Source organism: Barbatula barbatula, assembly GCF_947034865.1.
Source record: "Barbatula barbatula genome assembly, chromosome: 11".
Classification (NCBI taxonomy): domain Eukaryota; kingdom Metazoa; phylum Chordata; class Actinopteri; order Cypriniformes; family Nemacheilidae; genus Barbatula; species Barbatula barbatula.
The window spans coordinates 15976519-16004361 of record NC_136774.1 but is presented as its reverse complement, the minus strand read 5'-3'; the positions used below and the strand labels follow the sequence as shown (position 1 = coordinate 16004361).

Here is a 27843-nt window from a genome sequence, read left to right as displayed (position 1 = left end):
AGGTTATGAAACTAACTGTATGTGTTTACTATCAAATATAAGTGCAGTGGATGCCAAGGTAAACCAGTGATTGTGAGGTAGACCTCATGACTAATGGGTAAATGTATGTTGGCATTTCCAGAGAAGCTGGATAACAGAATTTGCAGTGCAAAGTACATAAAAGTGATATAAATGACGTGAAATGTGGTATATGGTACTTCTTATGTTTTCCTCTTGTGCTGTCCTGTTTCCTCTTCTCCATTCTTCATTGTTTTCCGCTCCTTTTTTATTAAAAGTCTATATTTTTGAAGTCGCTGGTGCAGCGATATCTATTATCAATATACCTGGTGCAGACCAGGTGTGGCAGACAGGGGCAAGTGTGGTGTTGTCTTTTGCCGGGAAAAGGAACCTGCATGAAGGTTGGAACAGTCTGGGTTAGTGTTTAAGCCACAAATTGCATGGCTTCTTTAAACAGTCATATATAGTATAAATAAACTGCACATTATGAGAGCTAAATATATTTTTTGTTGACATCAGCATCTTTATCATTTCAATTCAATCTTCAGAGGGTGATATTCAGAATACATTGCATTAAAACTATAGGTTTAGTTGGGTACGGATCTGTCAGTCTTTTAAGCCATCAATGAGTCACAAACGCTGAAAATCCAGCTTTCATCGCCTCTAAGCCTCAGTTGAATAGCAAAGTCGAGCTCCAGTGTATCTCTATATCAGAGAATCCGACAGAGTGATAAACAGTCCTGATCTGTCAGACATACGATCAATATCTGTTGTACTTATCAGCAGAATCTTTCTCAGTCGTATCTGCCGATCACAGTTTGAAATGAAACAGCGGTCGTGATACATGAGATGTGGACATTTTTTATGCGTTTGATTTTACAACAGGACATCAATGTTTGAGCATGTTTCTCAAAATTCAATAAATCGTTGATTTTGACTCTAGCTAAAGGCATAGATTAAGATTCATAACAGAATAGTTCACCTTCAAAAAATGTTATTCAGTCATCATTTACTCACCCTGTTGTCATTTTAAACCTGTGTGATATTTCTTCTTCTGCAAGACACAAGAGAAGATATTTTGAAAAATGTTGGTTACCAAACACTGTTGGTCCAACCAATGCAAGTCAATAGGGACCAACATTTTTCAAAATATCTTCTTTTGTATTCTGCAGAAAAAAGAACGTCATACAGGTTTGACATGGCATGAGAGTGAATAAATGATGCAGAATTTTCATATTGACGGTGAACTATTCCTATAATATTTTGTCTGATCTGACTAAAATATATTTATTTTTCTGTGGGTGTCTCCTTTTCTTGTATTGCTCCTTTAATTTTCAACGTTTCATGTTTTCCTCATGTCAACCAATCAAATCACTGCATTCAGATTTTAGAGGTGTACCTGTGTTTGTATACCTTGTGGCTGTACGGGTGGCATTCGTCTCCTTCCAGACCCTGTGGTGTGCACATGCGCAGGCCTCTGAGCCAAAGACTTACAGCGCAACAAAGACCCACACCACACTGCACGTCCCTGTCACATGCCTGATACACAACATCACAACACAGAATTAGTCTGGACTGTGCTCCATGTATTTTAATCGTTTTTTAAATGTCGTCAATTTCAAATCCAGATGCAGCGCCTCCAGCCCTACAACTCCTAAAGCACACATTTTGGATGTTTCTTTAAGCGTACAGATCTGATCCCAAACATGAGCTGAATTAGTGCACCTAAAATCATTGAATGTAATAGGGAGACATCTAAAATATTTAATATTGGATCAAGGTCAGAAACCTCTGTGCTATGGAAAACCTAAACTAGGATTAAAACTGATACATTACGCATTTGAAATCTGACTCTAAATACATATTTTAATAAGGTGTACGATGATATTTGTATTACTTAAAATTGAATATGAATCTTTGTTGACAAAAAAGCATTTCATTTTGAATTAATTTGTTTCATTATTGACTGGTAAAACTTTAGATCATTGTAGAACAAACCTCGTAGTGACTTCCATCAACATCCAACTCTTCTTTAAAAAAAATTTAATAAATTCTCAAATGATTATTTCTCCTTGATTTATTTCAATGAATTGTATCAGCATACTATCCATTATATTGCATAATTACATAAATAGTAAAATCTAAATTTTTGTACTCACCCCTGTGATGACGGCACATCGGCACCAGCTCAGGGACAGCAGGAGCACAGAGAGAATCACAACTCTGCTCATACTGTAGCAGCAGAACAAACACAAAACCTTCAAATAATGCTTTTTCCCGTCTTTCTAATTCACTCAATTATTTCTTTTTATTATCTCCTGGGGAGTTCCTAAATTGGTTTTGTATGGCCTTGGTGGAGATGTGGTCCCTTTTCCCAATTTCGCCTTCTCCTTCTTCGCTCCTAGTCTTCTCACGGTGTCGACTGTAGAATCTTTGATAACTTCTGAAATAAGGGCTGGGATCTTACGCTGTCTCTCTTTCTTTTTCATCTCCCCTTCTCTTTATCTCCCCTCGCCCCTGTTTTGCCTCCTCCCACACCCCCGCAGGGACTTCGTCATCTCTCCCTGTATGACGCTGGAGAGGATGAGGAAAGACCTTACTGGACATTTCACTGCAAACAAATCCTTCCTGATGAAACCTGCAATGATACTGCTTTATGTTTTATTCTGAACCACAATCTTGTTGCCTAAATCCTGTGAAAAGAGAGATTTGTGGTGGAGGTGTGTGACGGATTCTTAACTTTAGAATAAATCATTGTTTTACTAGAAATCTGATTTTCTTTTACACTGTTTTTATCAATTACAATCAAAATCATGTGTCAGAAAATATACTTTGAAATATTAAATGCAGTTATGACATTTCCCCAAAGACTTCTGCAAAAATGTGAATAAAATAAATGAATATTAAAAAAAAACATTCACAGATTATGACAAGGTCAAATATACTGGAAACACAGCTCTCAAATTTTAATAAGACGAATATTTCAGATTCAATTTCTAAATTGGTGTCAATACAATTTAAAAAGTAAATTTTGATTTAAATCACAATTGAACATCTTGTGTCAGGACCAGGTCAAATTCCAACAAATCTGGCATAAGTGGCCAAAGTAAATTACTCTTTTATTTGCTATTCTTTACTATTCCTATTGCAACCACTTCTCTACAAGGCACTTGCTCATTTCACAGATCGTATCATCACTTTCTCATTTGTATCATTTGGGTCCATAATTCTCTACAGTGCCAAGTAATGTCAGACTTACAGCCAAGTTTCAGAGAACCAACACAAGTCAAGTAAGTTCATTGGAAATGAGTCACCAGCACAAGGGGTTGACTAGAGAAATGTTTATTTTTGCTTCCCAACAATATTATTCAGCTTGCAGGTAAATCACAACAAATTAAGAACTTGTCAATTTATTGGAGACATTTAAGCCTACAGTCACTCCCTGACATAATATGGGCTGTCACTCACTGACAATTTAATATGTACATGTCTTTAATGTGCCAGGCAGGCACAGATAGTAAAACACATTTGACACTAACTGCCTGAAAACTTTCTTGACCACAAGCATTTAGTATCCAGCATTAAGAGTAATGGAGAAGTGTATGCATCATGATTTTATGATTTTTGGTAAAAAATCATAATCAATGATTGTGTGTAGAAATGTATGAATTTATATTTCTGTGGTTGGTCAGCATGTCTTATTTTTCAACCAATTAAGATTACTTCTTGGTCTTAAGTATCCGTACCTTTTAAATGGTCAAAATTATTTATAGAATAAATTATGGGTTAAAATAAAGGGACAAACTGGACTGCTGAGTTAAATTAATCTAGAAAATGTTTATTTTAACCCAAATATGGGTTTGTCCCTTTTTGAACCAACGCGGGGTAAAAATAATCCAGCATTAAGTGTCCTTTGTTGATGCCATTAAAATACATGCGTGAAAAATAGATAACAAAATTATGCTTTATAAAGATATATGCATTTGACAGATACTTTAATTTCCCTTTTCCAGACTTGTTTTAACCATTTTTATCTATATACATTCAACCCCATGACTCTACCAGGTGAATAACAGAAACTGATTTAAATTGTAATTGCATTTCACACTGCTAGACATGTCAACTATCCAATTACATCTAATTATTTGTGTACATATATGGTAAACACATTATGAACAGCACATTTCTCATTCAGGGACTCATTATTCATGCAAGGGCACTTCACTTTCTCCTGTCAAATTCAATCTTGCTTCCCTTTTCTGATCTTACTGCTGTGAGGAACAACCGAGAACATGACACATTTTGACATTCTTTGGGTGAAGTCCTTAACAGAATTGTAAAACTTATTTCTTTACATTTTCAGAGAAACTGATATCTCAGCGCATCATATTTCCAGCATCAGGAGCACTTTGTATGAAAATGTGGTGATTCACAGATACGGCCTAAATGAAGTGCTGTACCCAAAAGCCCCTGGGCTGGAGATACGTGCCGGACCACAGCTACCAAAAAAAATCTATGAGCTTACTTGAAATTAATAGCTAAATAAAATATCCAACTTGACAGCAGTAAGGGTGAAGAATTGTGGACTGGAAAGAGTCATTCCTATCTGTTAGGAATTGATTTAGGCTTAGAGAGTGCTTGGAAATTCCATTGGTTAGTCAGCAGGTCATTACTTAGCTGCAGCAAAAGTGATGGATGTCACTGATGCCCTGGTCGCGTAATTACATCGCAACTTTTTGCCCCGTCAGCAGACCCAACTTGGCTCTAACTGCAAAGGACTGGAAAGAAATCATCAACCATTGCATACTGGGGAAGGACACATGTAAGCTAAAAGAGCTGTTAAGATCACTTCATCATACTGTAAATTTGTTATAAAAAGCAGTGTGAAACTTGAGATAACGTTCCAAAAGGGAAATATTTATCAATTTTTGTACAAACAGATTTTTTTAAATAATTATTAAGCAAGCTCTTGTTCATAAAAAATGTATTCATATCAGCAAACAAAAATGTATTATGCCTCTGTAAATGTAATTAGGTGCAAATCTTATTATGACTTAAAAGTGAGAGACAAACAGTATAAATGAAACCATTCTCATAGCGCTTAGCCGTTCATTAAATGAAAATTGTCATAATTTTTACGAGCCTGCCTTTACCAGTATGCAACTTAAGCCAATTTTTCTTACGATGTTCTTTAATGGAGCAATGATGGTGACACATTTCACATTCAACCTGCTTGTCTATTGCAGAGGTTTCAAAGGGATCTAAGCACTCCTAATTAAAGCTATTCGTCAAGAAAGAGAAACAGATATATTAAATAGGTTTCATATCAAAGAGCTTTGATATACATAAATAAAAGGCTGCATACATTCTGAATACATTAACTGGTCGGATGGGCTTTAGAGAGACAGAAATGGCACCTGTTGTCAGCTTCTTCTATTTGCATGTATATTGAGTAACCTTATTTATACATACAGACAGTTGGCTAATGTCTTCTTAACCACACACAGAGTATCTTATAAATAAGGGAATTAAATTAGAAATTTATTTTTTGAGAATTTATATTGAAGTATATTAAATACACACACATATATTATATAATGCATATCACAGAATGGTGTTTGTCAAAGATGACACAGAAAACAGGCACAGAAAAGATAGAGTGACTCAATGTCTTTCAGTTCCTAATGGAAAAGGCAGCATAGATTACTGATAAAGAGCATCCGCTCAAAGACAGACTCAAATACAATTGATGGTAAGGAGCAGAATTGGTCTTTCATTCTGCTTTTGGTGGAGTGCATGGGGTCATCTGGAGAGATATCAACAGTTCAACAGGGAATCCACTAAAGTTCCTCTGGGAGTATCCATTGACAATGACAGCTAAATGTTAGCTTGCCAGCTTTAACTAGATGTATTTCTGTAACCTTTAAGATTTTTTCAAGATTTATTATTTATGAATCGTGGAGGAAGAAAGACACTAGGTCTTGTGCTTAAAGTGTCATCCACTCTTTACAAAGAAACATTTGAAAAAAATCGCAATAATTGCTAAATACACACAAAGCATAACTTAACATCTTAACAAATGTCTCATGCTCATTAATCAATTTATAACATTATGATATGCTCTCTAAACAATAAATGGGTAGACGACAAATAAGCGTGTAAATGTGGTGTGACAAACATTTAGAAAAAAGCAATGCATAAGAGAGATTCACTTCGTGATTTTTATATTGAAAATGTAAATATCAGGCCTAATCATATAAAATAATGTATTATTAACATTTTGTTTTCAAAATATGAGCTTTTTTACGCCGTGCGGTATTTGTCAACTATGTGCATTTCTCTCACCAGTGTCTCTGTTATAACGTAATTTTATTTAACACAAATAAGTTAGTAGTTTCACCCCTTTACAGGAAGATTTTGCTTTGGGTACGCACTAGACGGTTGATACGAAAAGGGTTTGGGTAGTGACACTCTCTCGATATTGTTGACAGATACTCGCGCTAGACAGCGCTGTTTTGGTATGTTTTTACCCTCACAAGTTGCCGTAGTTTTCCAGTCACGTGTCAGAATGTCAGCTGATTTCACGGAAGTAGTGCAAATAATAAACATCGACGTGTGTATATTCACTTCTTTACTGATCATTTAACAACATTTTAACCGATATTATGGAAGGGGCACTGGAGCAATATCTTGACGATACGTAAGTGCACATGTTTATTTTCTTTGTTGTCACGTATTTAAGCTGAGTAAAATGTAATAGCGTTGTTTTCTAAAAATAGGATGAAAAATCCTTCCATTGTTGGGGTTTTGTGCACAGACGCCCAAGGCCATAATTTAGGATGTAAGTATCGTTTTGTCTTATTTATCTAGTTTATGAAGACAAAAAGTATGGCACGATCCTCACAAACTTTTTATCCAACATAGATGTCTGTGTCCTAACTGCGACATGGTATAACTCATGTAATGTTATTCTGCCCCAAAATTTTTCTAATCTTGTAAGAATTTATAATTATTGTATATTTTGTTGCATATGAAATGTAATGCTCAAAATATATTTGTCAAGGTAAAATAATGTTTTATAAAGGTTTACCACTTTCCTAAGAGACACGCCCAGATAGCAAATTGGTTGTGGGCCTTAACAGGTTGAATTATGGCTGTTGTTATGGCACACATACCACCACGGACCCACTCCCTTGATTGGCCCTTAAGCTGCTTGCCTAAAAGAAACCAAATCCATGCCTGAAACAGTCCAGAACTCACCCACAACTTTATTCAAGTCCCTAAAACCAGCCTTAACTGTCCCAGAACACTCCCTAAACCCCCACGTGTATCCCACGAAATTGCCATATACTGCCAACACCTTTACCCCAAACTCAACCACAACTTACCCTGAACCCCACCCCCAAACTTACACAAAACAGCCTTAACATGACCAATATTACCCCAAAATTGTGTACGTCACAATGTTCCTTATACATATGTGCAAATTTTAGATGAATAGTAAATAATTACATAAATTATGACACGTCACCATTCTGAATTACATATTGGATACTTAATTTAGCATGCGATTCATCATAAAACTCAGAAGATCTTGTAGATGCATTCCTTTACATGTATGAACAATCTTATTTTTTTTGTTTCTGTTATTTAAAATCATGTTTAGTGTTATTTGTTTTTAAGTGTCTGACTCATTGATTATGTGTGGATAATCTTTCCTCTTTAGGCCGTGGCTCGCTTTCTGATGAACATGGAGGAGTTGTGTCAGTATTGGCCAGACAAGCTGCTTCTCTAACCAAAGACCCAACTGACTCCCCTACAGTGTGTTTGGAGTCTGACTGTGGGTAAGAATGTAAATTAAACACATAAAGCATCAAGTAGAAAACTACATTTCCAGATAAGAGTCTAGAGGATTGTCACATAAAAATATAAATAAATATTTTTGTCCTTGCAGGAACATTTTGGTGAGAACGCATGGAACAATTACGGTAGCTGTGCATAAGATGGCATCGTGAGTTCAACTACTTGCGGTTTTGGAAGGATTTGTTATGTCAGATATTTAAATGTGTGCAGTGTTTTTAAAGAGCTTGGTCTATTGTCAGCAACCTGTTAACTTAATCATTGGCTGAGATCATGTCTTCCGCATGCCGTTAAATATTAGATGTCTGTACATGGTTAATCTTTCCATTATTTGTAACTGCTCTTAACCCAAGTTCAGATGTGTTTACGGCTTTTGTTAAATAATATTGTTTTCAAATGAATAAAATTGTAATATTTAAGATAAATCATTTTGACTGAATTCATGAAGGATTATTTGATTTAAATTAACTTTTCGCCTTTAGTTTAACCAGTAACTATCACAGAATGTCCAGAAGGGGGCGGTAGTTGTAAGCTGCTTTGCACACAGCAAACTACTGAATCATCAAACCTGACCACAACATTTACACACACTTTACATTCATTATCAATAGACTATGTCCAGAAATGCTCAATTATAAAAATGTTTTCTCTTGGCCAGAAAAGTATAAAACATAAAACCAAAAGCATTTAAATGAGATTACTCAATCTATTGCAAATTGCCTTCATAGTTTTTCATATGTATTTGATTGAAACACATTTTATTTACATTTAGTCATTTAGCAGACGCTTTTATCCAAAACGACTTATAAAGAATTCAAGGAGCAATAAGCGATGTGTCATAAAAGAGCAATAGTCCATTAGGTGCTAAGTTACTAGTTTCAACAAAAGCTAGACCACAACCAATTGTTCCACCAGGAATGAGTTTAATGCCCTTATGAGAAGGCATTACAAGACGCCGCTCATTTGCTGAACGCAGGGTTCTTGATGGGGTGTAGGAGTGTAGTAGGGTGTGAAAGTATGTCGTATTGTCATGTTATTATTGTCAGTTGCGTCGTCGTTAATCTCAGTTTTGCTGACTTCAGGATGAATTACGGGCTCCTTTTTACTTTGTGCAACACAAAATATTACGAACCAAAAGCTCAAAACAACAGTGGCCTATTGATTTCAGGGCAAACTTCAAGACAACTGTCACTAAATACTGCGCTGTATCATTGTGTACAATTATTCAAATAGTAATGATTTGCCAACCCTGTTTCCAACACTGTCAGTCAAAACATAAGAGATCAAAATTAATTCACAAATTAATTGTAAAAGATTTGAATGAACAGGGTGACAGTAAAAGCATTATAATAAAGGAATTATGAAATACATAAAAAGTCCTATTATTAAGACTTGTAAGTAAACAGAGTGACAGTAAAAGTATTATGAAAGGATAAAGTATGATGAAACCTGATGAATTGTGTCTTATCTAAACCTCTGGTGGTACAGTCAGCATTGTTCAGGTGGAAGATCTGCTAAAGTTGCAATGCAACTCGCTTATAATACGGCAAATTTAATCGAACTGCACAATTAATCGAACAACTAACCAAGATTACAATTAGGGGGAGGGGGGGGGGGGGCAAAGAGTAACGCGGGGTTAACTGTTACATGGATGTTTTTCATAGTTACATAGGGTCGACCAAGTTGTGCTTTCTGCCTTTTTCTCTCATTGCAAGGTGACAATCATTTGTGATTTTTTAAAAAGTTTTGGACAAAGTGTGTTTTGGCAGCATGAAAGTCCAATGAACCCCATTGTAACCGACAATTATTTTGATCATCGTAAATTGTAACGTTTGCACTTCTGTCACTGCTGTAACTTTACTAGAAGGGTATTGAAACAAACTTTAAATGTTCATTTGAGCCATGTGTATGATGCTTTTGAAAAATCTGATTAACCAAGCTTAAATATTTTTTGAGCTACAACCAAAAATCAAATTAATTAATTAAATGTGAAACAATTTGCCACTACAAATTTCCAAAATTGTTGCCTCAATTACACCAGTCCATAAGACAAAGCTCTATGTGCCAATTTAATGCAAATACTCCACTCTTGAATCAGCATGCAACAGTGCCTACTTGTGCACCATTGTCAGGCTTGGTGGACCAGTTTATACCAGCTAATTACATTTTTAACCAGCTAAGACAAAACAACCATGCTGACCAAGTTTCCTGGTGTTAGCTAGTTTTAGCTTAAACCAAGCTGGTAGGCAATTTAAAACCAGCGTTTTTTGTTTAAGTATTGTGATCTACAAGAAAATGTGATTTAACAGCTAAGGCAACCCTTTTTATTGCTCGTGGGCAGCCATGATGGTCATATGCCGTACTTTGTTGCCATTCTTGGCAGTGGACTATGCAGTCCCATACACAGCCATGTGTTTTGATACCTTGCAGCTTCTATTTCATTCAGCTATTATTTCATTCCAGCTCATCTCTGTGATAGTACCAGGTGGAATACCTTCTTTCCCCACATGCACAATTTTTTTATACACCGTGACACATTAGAGGCTTTTTGTGCTCTAAACATGCACAGAAATAATTTAACATACTTGTAATACATCGTTCAAGTTCTGAAAGGAATTTAGGTAAAATGCTGATAAAAATATCCCCAAACTTTTGTATAAAAAAATGCTTTTTAGTGTTTGCCCCAAGTGTGATACCTTTTGTATTAAGTTTGTTATTAATTTATTACTTTTTCTTGAAATCTTTTACATTCACAAATTTAAATTCGATTTTTGAAGATATTTATGTACATAAGGTCGTTTAAATGGTGCAATACCTACTGAAGCGCACTAGGGGTCGGACCGTGGCGCTACACCGCATCAGTACACAGTGAATCCAATCTGTGGCGGTGTTCCGAGAGGTCAGATGTGACCTGAGAGACTCCAACATCCTCAAAATTAAGAGTAAACACACACTGGAAGTCAAGTCACGATCGGGGATGACTTTGGTAAGACATGGCCTAATATCAGGAGGAGCTGACATTGAAAATGGTAGCGATGCCGCCCGCGGCGCAACTGAAGCGAGTTAGGAAACCTAAATCAAGTCGAAACAAGTGAAACCTGAAATACACGGGTATTGTATATAACCTGGGAGGAAATGGTAAGTACATTTTAAAAATCCTTCTTTTATCGACGTCCCCGTTGACAGAACAAGACATTTCTTTGTAGGTTATATGCATGTTTTTATAAATTAAACATATTATGTAATTGGCTGTACATGAAATAATTGTATCCAACAGATGGTTTATTGCTTCTAACATGTTTTTAAACTTTTGATAAAGAAAAAGTCGAATACAGGGGTTTTCAAACGGGGGTCCAGTGACCTCAAAAGGTTGCAAGGAGTCCTCAGAGATTTCAAAAACTTAAGAAACATTTAAAAGTGTACTGAACATTATAATTGTTTCATGTGTGTCTCTGCATTTTTGCTACAGAGATTCCAGAATGTTCATATTTGTATCTTTCTAGAGAGTTCTTTTCACCATAGTTCTTTTTCTTTGCAATCCGCAGGTGAAAACCAACTTTTTAATCTTAGAATCAATATGTTGTCTTTGTTGGACAAATATGTTTTTATAAAGTTGAAATGTTTCTTTACACATAAAAATAGCTATGCATTTTAAAATGGGCGGTCCCTCACAAAATGATCTTTTTTTGTGGTCCTTGGTATCATAAAGTTTGAAAAAATAAAAACATGCAATGTTTTCAGAAAACAACCATTGATCACATCAAGCGGGAGTTTTCTAATTGATCTGACGGTCTACTGTCGATTGAAACTGATAGGTGTAAAGTGCTGCACTCAAGTAGCGCGCATTCACATGCACGCCGCTGGACTTCAACTCTAGAGCGCGCTATCCGGCGAAGAGCGCTATGCGGCTGCGGACAGCGCGCGACTGGATCGGCACTGGCGTTTGGGGTAGGCAATGTGCATAAGTCGAGCAGTGTCGTGGTGTGAGATTGTGAGCGAATATAAGTTTGACGTTTAATTCCACGATCGTAAGGTTGTCGTATATTGTGATGTCTTAGTTGAGGATGGAAGAGGAACCGTCATAACATTTAATGTGTGGGATGTCCTGAACTGTGCGGTGAATCCTGGAGGGCAGTTAACCCTTTACATACGTGCAACATTTCAACATATAATGGCAATGCATTTCTTAAGTATTGAATTTGTGCCAAACCAAAAGCCAGGGCTGATTCCTGCCTGTTTTTTATCATGATTAAATGTAATAAAGTCTGTTAATATTTCCATTTCTAGTAGGCTATTTGCATATTGGGAAAAGTTGGTAATGCTTTGTACAATTAAAATGATTGATTTACAAACCCGTTTAGGCGTGCAATTTTAAATAGGTGTTTGCATTTGCAACAGCTCTGTGACGAAATGTACTACCCAAACATTCTGTGAATATGTGTTTAGGAAGGATCAATGGAAAAATCATTGAGTTGTAAAGTGAGGATAAACGTGTGATTTATAGCTTTTAAGCATTTATTTATTTATTTGAGCGCATGTGGATTTGGGTGAGAAAAACTCAAAAATGTGACCCTGGACTACAAAACCAGTCATAAGTATAGCACGGGTATATCGTAGCAATAACCAACGCATTGTATGGGTCAAAAATGATAAATTGTTCTTTCATGCCAAAAAGCATTAGGATGTTAAGTAAAAACCATGTTCCATGAAGATATCTTTGTAAATTTCCTTCCTACCGTAAATACATAGAAACTTCGAAGAGCTACCCGCTCTTTGGTATCTATGTAAAGCTTAGAATTTCCGTTTTCGTGTTCATCTACTCGCTGCATCCCAATCAACATACTCTCCGTCTTAAATAGTATTCGAAATTAGTATGTTCCTAATCATAGTATGCTGAAATGAGTATTCTCAAAGTACCCGGATGGTCTACCTTTTTCGGTGAATAATGGCTAATGCCTACACCTACCCCAACCCTAAACCTTTTACAATAATAAATAAATTGTAATTAACTGTTGCCAAAAAAATATGCGAAATTGAAGTGTGCACGCCCAGTGGAGGTAGCTGAACCCAAAACCTGAATGCATGGACACTTAATAGCTGATATTACCATGTTAGTATGTCCCAGTGCCTGCATAAAGTTTTGCAATTCACTAAAATATATGCACTTTTACATGACAAAAACAGTACATACTTTAAGGGCATATAGGCGAATTTGGAGGCAGCATCATTACAGCCAAGAACGTCAAAACAACCCTGTTGCTTCTTAGCAACGGTCTGGTGAAGCGCCTCTGTTCGACAACCTTAAAGGCGATTTTCTCAATATTTAGATTCTTTTGCACCCTCAGATTCCAGATTTTCAAATAGTTAGATCTCTGCCAATTATTGTCCTATCCTAAACCATACATCAATGAAAAGTTTATCTATTCAGCTTTCAGATAATGTAGCCTATCTCGATTTAAAAAAATTGACCCTCACTGTTTTTTTTGGTCCGGGGTCTACATGTCAAATGTAATATTTAACTTATAAAATATCCAATTCTTGACAAATATAACACAAAAGGGTCAGCTCTGTTTAAAGTTTGAAGCAAAAACATCTTGATTTTTAAACCAGAAGAAAAACACAGTTATGTGTCTGCTGGCCCCAAATCAGATCTCCAACAATGAAAGTTTGCACCAGTGCATTTGTTAAAGTAATATAAGATTGAAATGCGAGATAAAGTACACGACTTAACATTCCAGCAGCCAATGGTTGCAGATGATGGGCAGTTAAAACACCTGAATTGTGTTGTTGTGTAGCAGGTTGGTCAAAAACGAGATCTGCAAGTTAAAAGTCCAGTGCAGAAGATGACACTGTAAACTGTCAGCACACAGGTTCTTCATTTTCCGGTGTCACAACTATGCTGCCGAAAGAGCAACACAGGTGAGCCTGCAGTTCCACTGACCTTATGTTTAGATATGAGCAAACATTAAAAGTTTAAATGATTGTTAAATTAATATTATTATAATATTGTATTACATTCAAATGTATGCTTGTCAAAAGGGATATGTGTATGAATGGGTAAGTGGTGTACTGAGTGGTGTTTTTCTTATGTAAACACACATTTTGTGCAATTTGTGGATTATAGCATATTTAATAAATTATTAAAAGAAAAAAAACAGGCGTATATGCATGCGTCAATCATTTTTCTATTGTCTTTGTAGATATAAATAACTATAATCTGTAGTTTTTGTGTGAATGTTACAGGTTTGACCTGCATGCTGAATGCATTTTCATGGACCACATAGACAAACCTCACACACTTTTTTTACAGTTTCAGAATGCTTAAGAATAGTTCACACTTTTATCACATCAGTTTTGTTGATATCAGATTATATTTTGTTATTAAAAAAAACTCTGGGTTTAAAAAGGATTTCAAGCGAGGTTGAGTGACAGGGTGGAGCACAATTTGTACTGTACTTAATACTACCTTTTCAATGTTCATAATACACATGCGATTTCACATACATGCATAACAAAACTCAAGCACACACACATGTTCAGACACATTCCTTCACCCTGGTTAGGGCATGGAAGGAAATGTTTTAATTTACAACACACTGGGCCAATTCATTGCTTTGTAATCCCCTAAGAAGTTTCTGCATGCTTTGGCACTCAACCTGTCTGTCTTCTCTTGAAAGAAACAGCTACTTAGCATTTGATCTTTTCACACTTTAGTTTTACAAACGACTTATTTCATAAATATCGTTCTGCAGTCTTACAATGATTGTGATAGACTTTTAACACACTGTCTGTTAAGGAAACAAATGTATATTTCAGATGGTCCCGCTTTGCGCAGGGACTCGTCGTTTGGTTAACCACAAACCGTGTGTGCTAGTTAGGTATGTTTTGAAGCATGGTAGCTGGTTTAAGCTGGTCATGTGCTGGTCTTGAGCTAGGAGCTAGCTGCTTGTGACCACCACACGAGCAGCTTAAACCAGCTACCTTGCTTAGAAAAAACAGACCTAACCAACATATGCAGTTTTTTTCAACAGCGGTTTATTTGAACAAACCTGTTAGCCTTTGTCTGTTCTTTGCTCCAGTCTCCTAGCCTTTTGAACATCAAGTACAATTAATGTATAACACATACTTTGTTTTTAGCTGTAAAGTAAGATGTCTGGGATGGATTCATAGTGATGGAACCTTTTACTTATAACCATAGTACATAGCACTGATGTTATCATGGTCAACTGCCTCCTGACGCAGAAATCGTTTAAAGATTAACAGTGCACCAAGAAAGAATAACGTGACAAAAAAATATTTACCAGGACATAAAACAGTAATTACAATATTTCAGAGAAAAGGGTTTGGAAGTGAAATTAACATTTCAAAAGGTTTGGAAGAAATAACAATCAAGATAAATAATTCACCCAAATGACCTTCAACTTTTATAAGGTTGTGTTTATCACTAACCGGTTGTTGTGATGTTTCAGTGACGGCAAGGCAGCCATAATCCCTAGATATGAACAAGAAGTCAAGCCCATGAAGAAAGAAAAGAAGGAGGTTGTGTATGTGGACCCACCAGATGGAGGATGGGGTTGGATGGTGGTTCTTCATTGTTTCCTGGTAAGTTCTAAGTCTGACTGGAATGTAAAACCTCTTTGCTGTGATATTCATTTATTGTCCTGGAAACACATTTTTAAATAGAATAAGATTTATTTAAAATGATATCTGCTGTTGTTTTCTCAGGTGAACGTATTGGTCATGGGCACACTGAAGAGCTTCGGGATCTTCTTTTTGGCTTTGCAGGACGAGTTTGGAGGCTCGTCCGAGAGCATCAGCTGGATTGGATCCATCATGTCCAGCCTCAGGCTCTCTGGAGGTACGGTCGCCATAGTGACCATCCTCGGCCCAAAGGGTCAACATGAGGAAGAATTATAGTCATTGCATACAGTAAACTCACAGCTGAAACATTGACTGTTGGGCTGGTTTGCTTCCATTACCCCAAAATCAATATTGTCTCACACAGAGGTCATAAACATGTTTTTTTGTGACCTGTCAGGTCCGTTGGCCTCAGTGGCCTGTGCAAAGTTGGGGAACAGAGTTACCTCTATAGCGGGGGCATTTCTCGTCAGTGCTGGCTTTGTTTCCAGCATGTTTGCCCCCAGTGTGATCTACCTTTACATTAGCATGGGGGTGGTTGTAGGTATGTTTGTTTGATTATTTGATACTATATACTGTATTATAATACGTGTCTTGATGTTAATTAATAGCTCTATTCTGAAATCCATTGACTGAAATTACGTTTTTGTTACTTCTTATTTGTCATAAACATAACTTTGATCACTCCAGGTCTTGGGTTTGCTCTTCTGTATCAGGCCACATCTGTTGTAACAGTGACCTATTTCCGAAAGAGACTGGCAACTGCGTATTCCATTGGACGCTCTGGCATGGGTTTGACCTTTGCCCTCGCTCCATTCACTCAACTGCTTTTGGATCAGTATGCATGGCAGGGTAATTTACAGTCTCATTATAATGAACTTAACACATAGAACCAATTTATATACATAAATTCATTCTAGTTAACTGGTCAATACATATTTTTTACAATGAAATAAAATGTATATTTTTTTACCTCACTGCATAATTTCTATATTTTAATTTGTGTTATTTCATAGTTTACTATAATTCCAAAATGTGCCAAAGCTTCCGCAAATAAATGCAAATAGAAACAATTATTTCTGTTTGAAACGTGGGAGAAATGTTTGTAGTTCACAGAATGAAACAAAAATGATAAAATCTATTTTGTCTTTATGTTCATAGGAGCTCTGTTGATATTGGGTGGTCTGATGCTCAACCTGGTGGCCTCTGGGATGCTTCTGCGTCCCCTTAATGCAGCACCTCCAACCTCAAACTCCATCCCGCACATGGCTCACACTGGTCCCTTGAGCGAATCTGAAAAAGACCTTTCTAGGAACAGCCTTAATGGCAACACACCTGTGTCCAACGTTTCTTCCAAAACTGACAGCTCACCCCTGTTCACAGGGCTTATAATTGACAACCCAGCACATGAACAGAATCTGGAACATAAAAAACTCACCCAGAATGGGGTAAATGGGACAGACAACAGCCCAATTAAAGAGTCCTCTGACAGGAATGGGGTATCTCCTGTAGATGGTTTACTTGAAAAGACCAGAACTGAAACCCCACCTGAAAACCTCCAAAAAGTGTTGGACTTCTCTCTGTTGAAGAACCCCTTCTTTTGCATCTACACCTGGTCGCTGGTCTTCAGTCAGTTGGCTTATTTTATCCCATACTTCCATTTGTCTGCAAGAGCACGGAATCTGGGCATTGACCCCATGGATTCCTCCTTCATTATCTCTGTGGCTGGTAAGTCGTGTTTTCTCACATTACCTTTGATCAACCGCTTTAAACCTCAGACTCTTGTTTTCTTGTGCAAAAATCTTTTAGTCAGCTGTTTTTTATAGCTGCGCTCTGGCTGAAACAGGTCAACTGTACACTAATAATGTGTAATCGAGAAGAAAATCAATAGGAAAGAGGCATTGCAGAGCAATGCAATAGCAAAACAGTAGACCAAAGACCACAGCATGGTAGTTCAATGGAAAGCATTACATTTTGCAGTGCTTCCAGGAAGAGCAAAACGAATATCTGAAAGATGCACTACAATTGTTGTATATTGCAGTGTGACTCTCTAATTTGGAGTTTCAGGGTTGATACAAAACATAACCGACTTCACATTAATTATTTGTGAGCAGTTTAAAATCTGCAGTGTTATGTAATGCGTGCTCTTACATAAAAAAGGAACTTTGGCCTAGTGGCTAAAACAGGAGCGCTTCATATTGATAGAGCCACAGTGAATGCAAAATGTGTATCAATAATACACCCCCAAAGTGTGATTTCAGTAATATATCTTTATTTTTCATGTCTGTTTGTTTTATTGTCAGACTTGCCAGATATAAGGCTAATCCAAGCCGTAATTTCCTAAGTCAAACGCACAAAATTCCCAATTTTCCAAAAGACACACTCCCCCCACCTGCATTCCGAAAGCTCTTTTCACATTGGACAGAGTGAGCGTGGAACTAAAGCTCAAGCCACTGAAAGCTGCTTCTCGTGGCGGGTCGCTCACTGAGAGAAGTCGCTAAGCAACAGCCCAAGTAGCTGCCGTGAGGTTCGGTATTCCATGGCCAGTTCTGAAGTGGCTGGCATTGTGCATTGCGCCACCAAGGCATCGGTGTGGACAAAAGAATGTGGAAAGACCAGCCAAACACGTTTTGTGTTTTAATGAGCTGGTAGCAATCCGACATGCACTGGGGCTTTCTGTTCCTCAGTGTGGGCTCATTGTCCATCTTTGATGTAGAGACGACATCACATTCGCCCATTCCTTTTGTGTCCACTGAGTACAGTCTAGTGTCCACAAACACCCGTCACATGCCCGATTACCCCAGTTAAAGTCCCAACACACTACAGAGTCTTGTGGATAAAGGACGTCAAAGGACGTCACATGAAGACGGTTTGCTACTTTTCATCGCCGAAATTGTGCTTTAAAGTCTCATTGTGCAAAGCAGGACAAGAACAGCTGTGAAACCCATTGACCCTGCTGGGATTTAAACACACAAACAACTCACGAAATGTCTCTGTGTCCGAGTGGGACACACCGGGTTGTCACCTTCAGGGACACACCGAGGACATGCAAACATTGAGCAGCTGTTTTGTTTTATGTCCGGGCAGCATTAAATGACCCCACATGTGTGAGCTACAGCATCGGCTCAAGCCTTTCTCATGAAGTTCTGCTGTACTCGAAGACTTTCTCAGATCTTCAGGGTGTGTCTAGGTGGGCTTTTGTGTGAACATAATCGATGAGATCTAAACGTCTGAGACTAGATTGAAAATATGAGATTTATTTTAAACCTCAATAAAAAATAGAAAGTTTTAAGATTTAACAAAACAAAAGTTGTGTAAAAGTTGTATTTATGACTCTGCACTAATTAAATGTGACCTCAAAGAATTTAACTTAAAAGTTCACATTTTTATGCATCCATTAATGTTTACAGGATGTTCTTTGGAACATTGTCAAATCATGCTGGGATTGCACGAAACATGTTTACGACAAAAGGAAAAATATTAAATACCAGGAATTTATTAAGTGTAAATTTCAAGAACTCGTGATGTTTAACTGAACTAAAAACTGAAAACTTAATTAATTTAAACCTTTGGTGTTGTTAAACATCACCCAAAACTAAAAATTCTATCATCATTTACTTGCCCTCTAGCTATTTTAATCCTGAATGACTTTGCAAATCAGCAAATATATTATGAAGAACATTGGTAACCGAACAATGGCGGTACCCATTCAATTCTAATGTATGGACACAAAACCAATGCAAGTCAAAGGAGACAATCTTCAAAATATCTTCTTTTGTGGTCTGCAGTAGAAAGTCGTACAGGTTTGAAATAACAAAAGTGAGTAAATAATGACAGCATTTTCAGTGTATCCCCTTAATAACAATAATTAAATTGATGATGAGGATGAGGATGATAATTATAATATGAAAAACAATTACGTGTGTTAAAGGTCCAGTGTGTAGTTTTAAGGAGGATCAATTTACACAAATGTACAGTGGCCCACTAGTGCACAGCACAACGAAATTTAAAAAGCAAATACAACTTGACAACACAACGCAATCAAGGCACAACACAGCGGAAATGCTCCCGACCACTAGAGGGCACTTTCGACATGAAAAAGCTACGTTATGCCAAGTAGGAGTTGCGCATTGCTGGGGGTTGTTTTAGTGGTTTTGGTAGCCTGTTTTGTTTGTGTAAAGAATTTAAAAGGAAAGTGTGCTCTAATGTGGAAAAACTGAATATCAATGGTAAACAATGTCATATGAACAAATTTGAGACTTGTTACACAGCGTTTTTGAATGCTTGATTTTGATTGGCTAGTCATGTCATTCTAATGTATGTGGCCCTTTCATCAGACTTGGCAGTTGAGGAGTTGCTGTGCTGCTGATGTCTCTCCTAGTGACAATGTGTTGCGTTAAAGGGGTCTTTCAAGGTCACTAACCTACCTGCAGTTTATATATATTTTAAATATGCAGTCAATTTTGCGACAATGACTAATACTAATGACGCTCATGTTAGGCACAGTTTACTATGAAATTTTGCATGTATTGTGTATTTTAACTTGCAAATCAACCCACTCTGTTTTCTTTATTTAATTCTCTGTATTTGTCTTCTTTTTGTTAGGTCTTATAACTTCGGGAATCCCATTATTAAATCTATGTTCTCCGTGTTTTGAGCTCAGTAAAAAGTTGATAGGTTAAAGCCAGCGTGGATGCCGCTCGATTTTGGGCAATGCTTGCGCACCACCTCCGTGCCTCCAACGAAACGTTTGCAGCTTACCGCATGTCTACCACTGAAAATTTGCTAGACATATCGCAACTGACGCTACAATAACACAGAATAATCCCGTCACTTCGAGTCAAGCATCATATGATACACCATAAGATTGTATTTGCATAGCTCATTTATATCAGGAAATAGATCGATAGATTTCTTGGTTTAGCAGAAAGTCCAGTCGTCATCAGTCATTTAATGTGTTGATGTGTATAGTGGCCTGAAGCAGTCGTGTGCTCTTTTCTGACCGCCAAAGACTAGAATCCGCTCCAGTTGAAAGAAAATGTCTTCGAATGCTTGTCCTCGGATTTAATAATCAGCGTGAAAATCCTTAATGCTCTTCTGGATCTCTCTCCCGCTGCTGTCTGCACTGAACCAAACACGGAAGTGCCGAATGTACCCAAAAATATAGAACAATAATAAGAACTTTGGGCCCTCCTAGTGGTCAGGAGCATTTCTGTTGTGTTGTGGCTTTATTCCGTTGTGTTGTGACTCGATTCTGTTGTGTTGTGACTCGATTCCGTTGTGTGGTGGCTTTATTACGTTGTGGCTTTATTCCATTCCGTTGTAGCTTGATTGCGTTTTGAACTTAAATTTGCTTTTTTAATTTTATTTGCTGTGCACCAATAGGCCACCGTACAAATGTTATTTAGAACTACGTCTTGTGGGGTGGAGTAAGCCGTTGTTTGCAATTCGCAACCTCACCACTAGATGCCGTTAAAATCTCCAGATTACTTCTTTACATAAAAAAGTAGGTCAAAAAGACAGTTTTATATACTGCATGGTACAATACTAGTTTTAGTTCAATCATCTGTGACATAACCACATGTTAGCAGTGTGTGTCACTTAAGGCTGTGTTGTTTATCTATTAATCTGCGGAATAGTGCTGCCTCAGGTATTTTCCTGAACTGTTCAATATAGCACCGCATCAGATGGACACTGAACTTACAACCGTAAACAATCCAACACACCACAAGATCTGTTATCATTCTTTTGTTCTTTTCACGTCACTATTAGGGCTGACAAACAGATTGCGTCACATGCTTCAATGTCTACTGTGAGAAAGCATTGTCACCATTCATGCAGATTTTGAAGTTTTTAGGTGTTTCGAGTGGTAGTGCACCTTTTTAGCAGTTGCAGAGATTTTCACTATTCTTGGTAGAGAAAGTGATTGCGATCAAATCAATTGATGAATCAATTTCTCTTTAACAGGTATAACAGAGACAGTGGCCCAGCTTGCATCTGGCTGGGTGACGGATAGGAATCTGGTTCATAAATATCACTACCATAAAGCCTATCTAATCCTGTGTGGTTTGGTTAATCTTCTCTCACCCCTGGCCACCTCCTACATCCTGCTTATGGTCTATGCTGTCTTCTTTGCCATCTTCTGTGGGGGATATATGGCTCTTCTGCTTCCTGTGCTGGTGAGTAGCCTACCTATGCAAGAGGTAATTTCACAACTATGAAAATTGTTCTAAGAAATGTAAAGCAGGCCAGCAATACATAAAGGAGTCTTAGTATTATGAGAAATGCATTAAAATACATTAGTATATGTTTTATCACCATCTGCATTTCTTGAGAATGACCTTGAATAACCATTAACCCATGGTCTTGCAATTGCATTGCAAAGCAGTACGCTGTACTGCTTATGTGTGGTTATCATTGTAAAACAAAACAAAATTGAGTTCCGAGCTTTACATTTTTTCTTATGCTACATTTTACTAGTTTTGTGTGCTAGAGTAAACAAAGGTGATTGACTCTTCTAACTGAAAGGTGAAAAGAGCCATATTAATTCTCTCATTGTACATTGCTATACCCTTTCTCTAGGTTTTTAAGTCTGGTCATAGAAATATCTTCTTTCTAGTAATCTGACGTGTATAAAGTGGTGTAGTGTAATTCCGTGAAGGGTCATGTAAGTGGGTGACTGATTCTCATTCCACTGCAAGGAATCTATTGGTTTAATGTTTCAAAATGATCCTATGGACACATTGACTGTGAACCAGTTTTTAAGAAAGAGAATTAAGCTTTAAGAATAAAGTTTTTAAGATTGGCTTTTGTGTTGCCAAATGTAATGTTTAGACATTAAATAAACATTGCTTGTTGAATTGGAAATCATGGGCTCTTGGAGAATTTAGGTGAATCTCACACTTTGCTTTAAGTTGACAAACTAAACCAACATTCTAAAAAGTTAAACAGTGATTTTACGGTAAAACTATTTACATTCAAAAACATTGATTCCATTTAAAAACTGTGTACAAAAATAAACATACTGATTACTTTTTAAATGTAAGCAAAAAGGTAATACAAATATTTCTATTAGAATTCACCAAAAATATTAAGTGTATTTAAAAATATGATTTGTTAATAAAATGTTAATTTCGTTTCATTAAATAAACTTTGGTATATGTACATTTTTGAGAAATTAACTGTATTTAATATGTCCCACTGGTGAAAAATTATTTACACGATTAAATTAATATAGCTTATATTTTTGTGATATACACTAAGCCACTGAATTTTTTGAGCCACTGAGTGATTTTATGAAAAACTGGAGCTGTTCGCAAATCACAACAAATCACATAAGAAAATTTAAAGTGATAAAACACAGTGCAATTATTAAGGTGCTTGTTGCAGATGGCCACTGATTTTCTGGGAAACGGCTAAATAACAACAATATCATCCAATGTGTCAGTGATGGCAAAAATAAAATACATCCCTAATTAACAAATAATCAACATTCCACGGTTAATGATTTATTTTAAGCTTATTTCTTTAATCACAGTTCTGTTTTGTTATTTAGCCATGTAAGCAACGACGATGTTAGCTGATGGCAACAAACATGTTAGCTGATGGCAACAAACACAAAACTGTGTTTTGTTCACACAGTTTCTAGAATTTGTTTTCAAACATCAACACCCTTGTGTATTTCCAGTTTCAACATCATATTTAACATGTTTTCCTAGAAATAAAAGTATTCTTCTGGAATGCTAGATCCTGTCTGTCCTATAGAGCGTTTACCTTCAGGCGGTTTATTTGTGACCGAGGGCTTTCTTCAAACGTTTACATACAAATGTGATTTATTGCTCTTTTTATATATAAACCATATCCAGGTCTTACAACCAATTAACTAATATTATGAGAAGTCACTTTTATATTTTGTTCATTTCCCTGTTTTCCAGGTGGACTTGGTGGGTTCTGAGAAGCTAAACAACTCCATGGGTTTCTCAATGTTTTTTGTGGGACTTGGCTGTCTAACAGGTCCTCCTCTGGCAGGTATGAGAAGATTAAATGAGTGCTATGATTTAGATCATGGAAGCTATAAGCATCGATAAGTGAATCTTGCCATAGAAAGGGAATAACCAACAGCTTAGAAAAGACATGGCCGGTTAATGCATGTGGCAAACCTACATCTGTACTGTATGTAGCTAGGGTGAATTGTGGAGGCTATACAGTTTCATATTTCTTTTAAAGAGGGGTACATGGGAGACATGTTTACTCATACAAAAATAGAATGTCCTGTATGGTAAGATTGACAGCAGTTTCAACCAATTTTGTCTGGGTTTCCAAATGTTTTTAAGGATACTTAGCAGTTTATAATCAAAAAGTGTGCATTCTTGCCATTTTTACTCTCCTTATGTGAAAGAACATGTTACTCTAAAGGAAAATGCAGAGGGGCCCCTTTAACACAAGTATAGACCTTGCCTTGAACTCTATAACACAGTTATGCTAACATGAACCATCTTGTCAGGGCCCCTTCTGCAATCCCTCCACCTCCAAAAATAATGAGTAGCCGGAGAAGCAAAACCAATTTTCTACCCTACCCAGGGCTTTTCTGGACTTACTTAAACAGATGCTAGAAACGTGCCTGAATACACTGTAAACTTGTTGTTCCTTCAAAAGCATATTCACTAAAAAACAAGTGGAGAAATGTCTCTATCCACTATAATAAGTTTATTGTGCAAAGTAAATTATCTATTTGAACCTAATAAAACGTAGGCGGAAGTTGCATTCTGTTCATAAGTCTTCGCGCTTTGTCTTGAAGGCTTTCTGTACGACTACACTCAGACCTACGACTGCTCCTTTTACCTGGCTGGGGTTTGTTATCTGCTCTCATCGGTTTCTCTGTTCCTGGAGCCTCTGGCGAGACGCTGGCAGGCCAGAAAGAATCAACGGAAGATGTCAAATGAGGAGCTGATGTGGAGCAATGGCTGTTTATGCCCAGCGCCTCAGAGAAACAGTGTCGTATAAGAACAGGAGTGAACTTAAAGTGGTCTAGTTTTTCACCATGCGGTTCACCCGTGCGTATTGATCGGAAGAGGACCTGACCTAAACTTTTGTATGGACCACAGCATGGGAAGCAAATGAGTGTTCATTTGAATGCAGAAGTTTATCCATGACCAACACTATATTAACGCTTGAGGACACTACAATATTTTGTTGTTTTGACTTAACCGCCACATATTTTGAAGAATCCGCACAAGAATCCTAAATGGCATCATCTATAGTTTTATATTCTGAATCGTTGTCGCTACACTATTGACACCCTTGGAAGTTTGACACCCTTGTTTTATGCAATAAGCCTGTAAGGGGCCTGTAAATGCCTGCATGTTTGTTTTCTATTTGCATAAGTATTATTTTGTTTGGGGCTGTCTACAAGACTGTATAAACTGAGTCACAGTGACAGACATCCTAAATCAAGTTTGATTTTTTCATTAATGCCCCTATTGCAAAAAGTTTGAGCTAGAATCTCAATATTCCAGACATGATCTTTTTCTGGCTGGGGCCAAATCACTGTTCATACTGGTTACTACTGACAACGAACAAGAGATTTTCTGGAACAAATCCCTTCACTTAGATTATGAGTGAATATCCTTCTGATGCTAATGAGCCAAGAATTGCAAGAATTAGGTCAGTTGGATTGTGGGTTCATGTGTTCGGTACCTTAAATGCAGACCGGTACAGTGAGAATTTTTATAGTTTTGGTAAACTGATTTTAGTTTGGATAGTAGTAAATATCTCACTGTGCAAGTTTATCACCACTGTTTGCCTTTGTATGCAGTGACTGTGCTAACTTGTAATGAAAGCCAAAGATGACAGATCTATGCATTTGAACAGGTCCACGTATAAAGCACGTTATTTGTTGACCTCTAGTGGCACATCTTATGTACTGCTACTGGAATGCAACGTCAAGCTTTGAAATGGCTTTTAGCAATGTTGTTATAAAAACTGTGGATTTTCAAACTAGTATATACGCACACACGAACACGCACAATACAGTACATAGCAACAAAATCAAAAGTACATTCTTACAAAGAGTTTGATAGAAACACGCCATTGTTTTGGGCACTAATAATTATGTGGTTTTGGGGCTTTTTACACTTGCTTTTGTTTGATGAAGAGTTTGTGTTTTTAAGAAATGGTTTAGAAGTGTTTCAATAATCTTCTACAGGTAAATGTACATTTCAAAGCTTAGCCTTCAAACAGGAGACAATAACACTTTAAAGTAAAAAGAGACAGAGACTTCACCAGCTATGTTGTTCTGTTAGTTAGATATTTACATTTATTCATTTGGCAGACGCTTTTATCCAAACCGACTTATATTACGGTGGTTTGATGTGTTAGGGTTTATTATCTACAATGTTTTGTATATTTTGTTGTCAAGATGTTCAGTGCCGAGAGTAAATCCAACCATGAACAAAGCCATTCTCTGTGGCTTTTCAAACAAATGTTTGTTAATGCGTGAGGTGTGTTTCTTTAGGTTTTAAAAGATAGGCATGAATCTCTGCAAATTTAGATGGGATCTACATTTAAACTTTAAAACAAATGTTTGCAATACAATACATTGTTGTATTAGTAGTAACAATGTTATGTTCACAATACATTCATTTATTCCTTGTGTTGTATTAGCATATCAAAATAACACATTGTGGTGTAAACAATATTTTATTGAGAAAATTGCATGTAGTATATACGACAATTGCAAAGGCTATTTTACATAAGATTGGCTCCAGAGGTTTCCTTTAAAATTAAAATACATATTTTATAACATCAGTGTTATCAGTAGCATCCATTAGTAATATGAATTTAGCTGATATTTTTAAACTTAATACAAAATAACAAAATATACAGTATATTATAATATATAATATCAAACCAAAATTACTTCATCAAAAATTATAAATTACTTAACAAAATATGTGTTTACTTACAGAATCTGACCTGTGATGTCTGTGATCAGCCACCTGATACGCTGCACTCATTTGATGCAACACTGATATCTGTGAACACCAAAACAACTACATAAAATAAAAACTGAGCTTTAATCCAAACTATTACAGCTATCTGATGAAAATGTCCAGTGAAAGTATTAAATAACATACAAAAAATTAATTAATGTTTCATAAAGAGAGAAAAGATAACAAACAATCAAAGTTTCTTGGATGGCCAACGTGTAACTGGGTTTGTCACTCAGCAGGACAATCAATCTGTCAACCTGTAAGTAATTAAGATCAGAAAATCTGTTAAAAATGGAAAATCTGATAATTTTTTAAATATTTATTTTGGTTGGTGTTAGAATGGAAAAGAGTAAAGGATGCCGACAGATACCAATAACATCAGGTGATGTAAAAATAAATGCAACAATTTACAGTTGTTTAGTGAAGGATCTCTTAATTACTGTTCAGTAGCAGAACAGTACACACGTATAAATAACTCTTAACTATTTTTCATTAGGCCTTATGACTTTTTGTTCTAAACATTGTGTAAAATCAGAGGGCAGCAAGCCATTGGTGAGACCAGAAACAGCTTACAGCCATCATGCGACAGCTTATACTGAGGTGGTGTGAGAACATATCTACAACGAAGAACAATGAGCTAATGTTTTGGTCTGTTGCAGTGAGAACAGTCTGTTCAATAGCTGGAAAAGGGATGGTGCCCTGGCTACACAAACAAATGAGGCCAGGGGAGGGGCTTGAGCGTTACCACAGAAACCTACAGTTACCAAGTTACTAAGCTCATTCCATAGCATCTGAAAACAAGACAACCTGTGTGGTGAAGACACAAAAGAACAATTAGAGCTTATTGTGAATTCAACCTATAGGGTTCTGTGACTAGATTATTACAAAAAACAATCAAATTATTAATAATTAAAACGTATAAGATCATTATATTAGTCCTGTAATGGTTTTTATATTTGCCAAGTCTCTTTTGTCATATTAAAACAGATTGGTCATAATTTTACTAACCGCCGTAAGCTCTACGGTATATCAAAATCTCGTAACATTAAAATAATAGAGCACATAATACCCACATATTACCATTGTGCTTTAAAACAGGTTCTAAACTGTTGTGGGTCTCAAAGTGGAATAAGGTGGGTTGCAATGACAATGTTTCCTGTATTTTACCATAGGACATTTTGGTAGTGCAAATGAACTAATTTCACATATACAAAGACAAAAAAACTATATTGTAAAGGGTTATATGGAGTAAACCTTTATGGGGGGGGGGGGGGCCTTGAATGAAAACTGCTCTAAAAATCCCCCTCACTATAATACAAATAAACTATATTAAAAGTTCAGATGCAAAAGGCTCAAA

The 27843-nt window shown here is 36.7% G+C and overlaps 3 protein-coding genes across 4 annotated transcripts; 2 read left to right on the top strand and 1 right to left on the bottom strand.

Annotated features, from left to right (window-relative positions):
* Positions 1–268: 268 nt before the first annotated feature.
* On the bottom strand, positions 269–2472 carry prok1 (prokineticin 1; the record flags this gene model as incomplete). The annotated part of the gene is made up of 3 exons (XM_079468534.1): positions 2157–2472; positions 1411–1536; positions 269–388 (listed from the first exon to the last, which is right to left on the bottom strand). Exons 1-3 carry the CDS (start codon positions 2226–2228, stop codon positions 269–271), a joined length of 318 nt encoding a protein of 105 aa, XP_079324660.1. The 5' UTR covers positions 2229–2472.
* Positions 2473–6445: 3973 nt separating this feature from the next.
* Positions 6446–8276, top strand: lamtor5 (late endosomal/lysosomal adaptor, MAPK and MTOR activator 5). The gene is made up of 4 exons (XM_079466884.1): positions 6446–6697; positions 6777–6838; positions 7724–7841; positions 7952–8276. Exons 1-4 carry the CDS (start codon positions 6663–6665, stop codon positions 8010–8012), a joined length of 276 nt encoding a protein of 91 aa, XP_079323010.1. The 5' UTR covers positions 6446–6662; the 3' UTR covers positions 8013–8276.
* Positions 8277–10717: 2441 nt separating this feature from the next.
* On the top strand, positions 10718–26300 carry slc16a4 (solute carrier family 16 member 4). Of its 2 annotated transcripts, none has more exons than XM_079467167.1 (11): positions 10718–10995; positions 11673–11805; positions 13653–13776; positions 15327–15459; positions 15583–15715; positions 15896–16039; positions 16186–16347; positions 16657–17223; positions 21463–21674; positions 23430–23523; positions 24293–26300. In XM_079467167.1, the coding sequence occupies exons 3-11, from the start codon at positions 13754–13756 to the stop codon at positions 24496–24498; spliced, it is 1674 nt and encodes a 557-aa protein (XP_079323293.1). In that variant the 5' UTR covers positions 10718–10995; positions 11673–11805; positions 13653–13753; the 3' UTR covers positions 24499–26300. The 2 variants fall into 2 exon arrangements, with proteins under 2 accessions (XP_079323293.1, XP_079323294.1); XM_079467168.1 differs by having other exon boundaries at positions 11599–11805.
* Positions 26301–27843: the final 1543 nt, after the last annotated feature.